Here is a 7,849-nt window from a genome sequence, read left to right as displayed (position 1 = left end):
AACTTTGAACGAAGGCTTAAGGGTGCAGGGAGTGTCACTGTTACATCTTGTTCACACCGCTCGTTGAACTTCAGGGACAACAAAATACGTTGTTGTCTAGGGGTATGTGAGTGTAAACCCTGTATCACAAGTATTCAACCAGAGTGCCTCATCAGTACGTCACATACATAATGGCTATCAGGTTATACAAATAAAACATGCATATAAACTACTTGTATAATACAAAAATGTATATATATATATATATATATATATATATATATATATATATATATATATATATATATATATATATCAAAATAATATTATCCTTCAGGTATAACAGTAATCAGATGGCCTACTAAGTATTATAATATAATAAAGTATGCTCGCCAGATAATTGTAACTACTAAGACAAAATACAGAATATAAAACAGACAAAACTTATCAGACCAGTTGACTCTAGGAACGGCTCTCAGATACTAACTCAAACTGGCGTCGGAGCCGCTCTCGCCCTCTCCACAACATAACAAGTGGTACACACAGAGATCACATTTTACCCTGTCGTAGCTCAGTCGATTAAGGCAGTGTCTGGGATGCTCCCAGACGCAGGTTCGAATCCTCGTCCCTGCCCTTGTGGATTTGTTCATAACGAGTGGTAAATTTATCACAAATTAACTTATTTAAATGAGTGATATAACTGGGCTAAGGCAAACATTAGAATAACTTAAATATGAATTACAAATATATATATATATATATATATATATATATATATATATATATGCCTTCATGCAAGAACAAAACATAATCAATATTTATATTGTACATTAATGTGAGTATTCCTTCAACAGGAATACGTAACAAGTGACCACTGTGACGAGAACGACTATACACGTCCCGAATGTATAACACAGTTCTGGATGCGAAAGGATCTCTAGTCCAATACTTCCTCCTAAGTTCGTAATACAAAGTGAAACATAATAGTTCTAAGACAAATCAAAGTACCTGATAAGTACCCGAGGAGGTGATCTGCCTGAGTGAGTCCTCTCTCTTGGGACGAATTTAATGTGGACAATAAAGATATAGCAATAGCTTAGAAGACTAACTATTACGAGCATGAATTTGCGCATAAAACATCACGTAATCAAAGTCAATCTAATAAACAGATCACAAATTGCTCCACCTGTAAAGTAGATGTGTTCAGTTACCAGTATGTAAATCTCAAAATGAATTCTGAAAAAATGCAAAGTATAAAAGTCAAGTATAACAGCTAAACACAACATTAAGCAAGGCTTACTGGGAACAGCTCCTCAGACCAGCTCCCAGGACAGCTCCCGTGACAGCTCCCGTGACAGCTCCCGTGACAGCTCCCGTAACAGCTCCCGTAACAGCTCCCGTAACAGCTCCCGTGACAGCTCCTGTGACAGCTCCCGTGACAGCTCCCGTAACAGCTCCCGTAACAGCTCCCGTAACAGCTCCCGTAACAGCTCCCGTAACAGCTCCCGTGACAGCTCCCGTGACAGCTCCCGTGACAGCTCCCGTGACAGCTCCCGTGACAGCTCCCGTGACAGCTCCCGTAACAGCTCCCGTGACAGCTCCCGTGACAGCTCCCGTGACAGCTCCCGTAACAGCTCCCGTGACAGCTCCCGTGACAGCTCCCGTGACAGCTCCCAGGACAGCTCCCGTGACAGCTCCCGTGACAGCTCCCAGGACAGCTCCCGTGACAGCTCCCGTGACAGCTCCCGTGACAGCTCCCGTGACAGCTCCTCAGACCAGCTCCCAGGACAGCTCCCGTGACAGCTCCCGTGACAGCTCCCGTGACAGCTCCCGTAACAGCTCCCGTGACAGCTCCCGTGACAGCTCCCGTAACAGCTCCCGTGACAGCTCCCGTGACAGCTCCTCAGACCAGCTCCTCGGACAGGCCCCCAATTTATGTGACGGGTTGTGGTATTGTAGCTATACTGAACCAAGATGGTATGGCTCTCCCTCATATAAAATAAAATTGCAAAATGAAAATGAAACAAATGAAAATCATCAAATATATAATTAACCAATTTACTGAAATATTAATGACCATAAATGCCTCTGAAAATACTTGGCTATCATTTAAGGCAAAGGTGAACAAGTTAATATGACTTTAATAAAAAAATAAACTATAAGCAGTGAATAAAAGCATAAAGATATACTGGTGTACTGAAGACAGCTACCACACCACCATGGCATCAGTCACACGACGTTGGCTGGAGGCGGACGACGGGTGAGAGACTCGAAGGTGATCCTAGAGCACTAAGGGAGAGACTGGCTCTCCAGGGAGGCGGCGCCCTTTATATAGTCCGGCTGTGAAGACTCAGCCAGTGTCAACGCGAGGTGGACATCTGGTCAACTAGTAAACTGCTCGTTTGTGACTGGCGGTGCCTTTGTGTTGAGCTGCACCACTGCCAGTTGAAGGCGGCTAATGGCTTGTTTGTGGTGGGCAAACTACCGGTTAGCAGTGGCGCCCGGCTTGCCTCTGAGTCGTACCAGGCCGTACCAGGCCGTGCCAGGCTCTGCGGGGGTATGGAGAGGTGGCAGGACTGATGACTCGTCTGGGATGGTGTAGATGTAGACTTCCAGTACTGAGGCATTGAAGGTGAAGGGAAAGGCAGTTCCACTGCTATGCAAGGGATTCAAGTGACAGTTAACACTAAATCTAAAATATTATTTTCCCGTATTGGTTCCTTAATGTGTTGTGTAAGAAAGCAATCGTCAATTAATTCTATAAAGTCTTCTGCTTCGTTATTCCCTGCTCTGTTAATCCAGTTTATTCCACTAAAATTAAAGTCACCCATGACACAAATACTTCTAGACCTAGATGCTCTAGATATTTCATTCCATAGATGCTTTGCTTCCATTCTGTCTAAATTTGGTGGCCTATATATAATTCCTATTATAAGATTATTTGCTTTTCGTTTAATTCTATCCAAATAGTTTTTGTGTGTGGCTCAGTTTTGATTCCCTCTTTGAAACTACATTTTAATTTGTCCCTAACATATATGGCTACTCCACCTCCTCGTCTAATATATCTGTGTGAAATAGTTTAAATCCACTTATCTGATATTCAGCTAATAGTTCTCTATTTTCTTCATTCATCCACGTTTCGGTAAGTTCAATAATATCTATTTTTTTTCTGCAGAGACAAGAGTATTTAATTCGTTTATTTTGTTTCTTAGACTTCTACTGTTAGTGTAATATACCCTAAGTGTATTGTTATTTTGAGGCCCTTTTCTTCCCCTGATCATTTTGCCAATTTCTTTCTCCCACAAACACATACTTTTATTACCTTCTTCCTCCATATCAATTCCCATACCACTATCTACTAACAGTTTATACCCAAACAAACACCTCTAACCACTGGTTCCAACAAGTTCGCAACAGCAACAACCCCAGCCCTCGATAGATGCACCCCATCACGAGCATACATTTCATTTCTTCCATAGAAGTGTTCCCAGTTATCTATAAAAGATATTGCATTTGATTTGCAATATCTTTCCAGCCGGCAATTGACATCAAGTGCCCTCGACAACCATTCATTTCCAACTCCCTTTCTTGGAAGAATGCCACATATGATCAAGATTCCTCCTTTGCTCCTAACTAAATTCTATGGCTGTTTTATACCTCTGAATCAGTTCCTCACTCCTGACTCGACCAACATCATTTCCTCCCACGCTAATACAAATAATGGGATTGTTCCCATTTCCAACCATGTCCTACAGCCATGTCCTAATTTATCCAACAGCAACTGCTACAAGATAATTTATCCAGCAAAACTGCTATAATATCATCAAAAATACTAAGCCTTATCTCCTTAAGAGAGATCATACAGTCTGGCAACTTGTCAGATAGGCTTCGGCTCTTAATTTTTGGATAAATATTAAGTGTTTTGTAGAGGGTAAATTGGCCAATTTCATGCTTTAAAACATAACCTTAATATGTCCATATAAATTGTTTATCGTTAAGACACGATGTATCGCACCAATATCCGGTAAGTTTTAAACCTGAATCTTTTCAATCTGATTTAATAATTTTAGACTTAATCCTAAAAAATTAGTTTTAAACCTAAATCTTTTAAATTAAAAAGATTCAGGCAATTTGAGGTTTGCTGAACGTTTTAATTAACTGAATCTTTTCATTTAATACGAATATATCTGAATATATATGTAAACATCATGTATACATAAAAATCAATAATTCATTATATAATCAATTGTTATAACAATTATTAATTTGTCATATTAGTTTAGCATATTTGCATAAAATATCTTACTTGTATCATATAATTTGTTATATTTACTAGTATAATTAGATTATTGGCTGTAAGATCTCAGAGCTGGGCTAGACTGTGTACAGTGTTCAGATCATTTGATTGTTGAACAGAACCAGTATTTACTGTCATAGAACTGTGTTTAACATTTTATCCATTGTATAAAATACAATGCTGATGTGTTGAAATGCCTGCATGTAGATTGTGTTTCTCCAATCAAGAACTCTATTCACCCTTAAGGAACACTACCTGCCCCTACAATCTACTTTCCGTCCTAGGGAAAGAGGAACTGCTGGCTTTACAACCCAGCTTAGGACAAATCATTTTGTTTTGCATGCCTAATGTAGAGTAATATTTAAGTATATACAGGACTAAAACTCAAGTCCTATATAATTCTCCTCGTTTTCATAATCCTGGCATTTTTACGACATCGATGGTCCTTCGTTTACCGAATATTTCAATAGCAAAATACATAAGAAACTTCTTTATTTTTGTATTGGAATAATTTATACACATATTTAGCTTAACCTAGACTAATCAGCCTATAATATATCTAGGTGAACAAATTGTTCACTGTGGCTAAAGACCACAACAAACCCCTTACCTAGTAAGGCACTCATAGCCTACTAGTAAGTGTTCTGTGATAAATCCCAAAGTACTTAATTTTATCAGTTGTCACAAGACACAAATGTATCTTATTCATATAAACCATTATACCTCAAATAGGGGTAGCATTATATACACACATTTAAGTGTACAATCCAGCATTATCTTTAATCAACTATTTTCAGAGTTGCTCATTACTAAAAACATCTTTCTTTAAAAAATTGTTTCATTCAGTTAGAGCATTTTATTACATTATATTAATAATCGAATATGTCAATGATTATTTTCAGGTAAAACCCAGTAGTGTCATTTACAAGATCTGATCAAATCCTTACTAGGGCAATATATCAATTAATAATTGTGCCTTTTACAATTTTAAAACAATTATTACCATTTATTGACTTTTTTATTGGGTCAAAATATTTAACCAAACTGTTACACTTTTGATAACTGTACAGCCTACTACTCTAGTTTACTACTCTAGTTTCCAGGGAGGAAGAGAAGGACGATCCTTGAAATCATTGCCTAAGTAGACAGGATTAATCAATTATCAAAAAAAGAATAATCAAGGAAAAGTCAATATGTCTATCAGTCCTCCACCTGCTACAGCAACAGGAGATATAAGTCCACTTACAAGTCCACTACAAACAGTGGATACTAATCAAACGCTTGAAAACCTACAGGCTACTTAAATCAGTTGATTGACAAATGTCATCACTTGGCTAAACAACACATCATTAATCTTAATCTACAATCTTAATGCCTAAACAGCCCATCACCTTAATCTACAATCTAAATGGTTAACAACCCACTGACAATGTTAATCACAATATTTAACATTTATCTAAGATAACAATCTTAATCCCAGAATATAATCTCCATCACCTAATCCATTGCATTCACTGGAGTGAAAGCTGCCACAGAAAATCTGAAGGCAAATTATCTCACCAAGACTTACTTCGTAGGAAAGGCTAAAGCCAACAAATCAAAGCAAAATGCTTAATCACATCATGAATAATGTAAATACTCATTATTACAATAACATTTCATCCTTAAAGGAAATCCTTAAAGAACTACATGTATCACATGTTACGTACTTGTTACACACTTACGTATTACATACTTGTAACAAAACCAGATTATAGGCAAACAATAATCAATCTACATCACAGGCAAAGCCAAAAGAGGATAATTCCTCACCAGCTGTACAATTCTGTAAGGTACAGAGTTATGTTAATTATTTATTAGCAAAAACAATACCACTGCTACATTGCCAATAACACAGCTGGAGCTAATCAATCAAGGAGCATTCAAACACATGGCTTGTATGATCAAGGCTCACAGAGGACCTTTATCAGTAAAAAGTTAGCAGAAGACCAGACCACACACTAGAAGGTGAAGGGACGACGACGTTTCGGTCTGTCCAGGATGGACCGAAACGTCGTCGTCCCTTCACCTTCTAGTATGTGGTCTGGTCAACATACTTTAGCCACGTTATTGTGACTCATCGCCTGCATTAGCAGAAGATTTACAACTGAAATCTTCATATGAAGTATCTTTAAGCATATCAGGAATTTTTGCCAATTCAGATTCATGAACCTATCAAGAAGTCTTAGCAGTCTCCGTGGTGTAGTGGTAAGACACTCGCCTGGCGTTCCGGGAGCGCTATGCCATGGGTTCGTATCCTGGCCGGGGAGGATTTACTGGGCGCAATTCCTTAACTGTAGCCTCTGTTTAACGCAACAGTAAATTGTGTACTTGGATGAAAAAACGATTCTTCGCGGCAGGGGATCGTATTCCAGGGACCATAGGATTAAGGACCTGCCCGAAACGCTACGCGTACTAGTGGCTGTACAAGAATGTAACAACTCTTGTATATATCTCAAAAAAAAAGAAAAAAAAAACAAAAGAAAAGTAAAGCCTAATGTCTGTCTAGGTACATACCAGAAGACAGTCAAAGCTATAATGGTGGACAAAGTTCCCCTAGACCTAAAAGTGACTGGTCTGGGAGACACTACAAAATTACCAACAGAAAAAGGAATTAAAATAGTAGAGCCTCTGATAGATTCCGATCACATAGGGGATATTGGAATTCTGATAGGAGCTGACTACTATCATCAATTTGTTTTGAGATCAGGGAAATCTATGGGTATGAATGTACTCCAATCAGCAGGAGGCGTGTTGATGTCAGGACCTGTAATAAATCTGAAAGGTTCAACTCCTGAAAAATCTCCAATGCAGAAAGTCTAATGGTAGCCTGACTGGGCAGAGAAAAGTATCCACTTACAATCACCCACATAATTGATGATGGATTAGAATACGTATATAAATTTTGGGAACTTGAAGCAATAGGAATAATCCCTGAATCACCAACCCCAGATGATGTCTGTACTTACAATCCATACTTAGAAACTGTACAGTACCATAATGGGGAATATTAGGTAAGGTTACCTTGGAAACATTACCATGAAACCTTATCAATCAACTATAATGTGGCTTATTGTCAATTTAAATCGCTGTTAGCAAGGCAAAGAAAAAAGCCTGAGCATTTAAAACTCTACCATGAGATTATTGTTCAACAGCTTCAAAATAAATTTATTGAAATCGTGAAACACAACAATAAGCAAAAAAAAAAGTGTTGAATGAAATGACACACCATTTTCTGGGTGGATCTTGAAGGATCCCTGGAGCTATCAGAATGATCTGCTATATTAGTCTGGGACTTCAGTCAATGGCATTCTGCCTACCGGGGACCAAGAGCCAGAACCTGGCCCCTCAGAGTGATGCTGGGTACAATGGCCCAAGAAAAAAATCCGTGTATTTGGGGTTTTCCCATATCTGTCATTGACCGAAGTTAGGCACCCAGACAGGTAGGAATTTCAAATCAAACCCCACTTGGTAGGACATTACAAATCCAAGACCGAGCAGAGAAACAGAACTTCCCCAATAGAAAACAATGAC

At 38.7% G+C, this 7,849-nt stretch overlaps 1 protein-coding gene across 1 annotated transcript; it reads right to left on the bottom strand.

The window, feature by feature from the left end:
• Nucleotides 1–1,292: 1,292 nt before the first annotated feature.
• On the bottom strand, nucleotides 1,293–1,973 carry LOC138351672 (uncharacterized). The gene has a single exon (XM_069303686.1). The coding sequence runs from the start codon at nucleotides 1,971–1,973 to the stop codon at nucleotides 1,293–1,295; it is 681 nt and encodes a 226-aa protein (XP_069159787.1).
• Nucleotides 1,974–7,849: the final 5,876 nt, after the last annotated feature.

The sequence above is a fragment of the Procambarus clarkii genome, chromosome 50 (genome assembly GCF_040958095.1).
Source record: "Procambarus clarkii isolate CNS0578487 chromosome 50, FALCON_Pclarkii_2.0, whole genome shotgun sequence".
Lineage (NCBI taxonomy): Eukaryota > Metazoa > Arthropoda > Malacostraca > Decapoda > Cambaridae > Procambarus > Procambarus clarkii.
The sequence above is the reverse complement of the archived record's forward strand: the minus strand, read 5'-3'. Positions and strand labels throughout refer to the sequence as shown.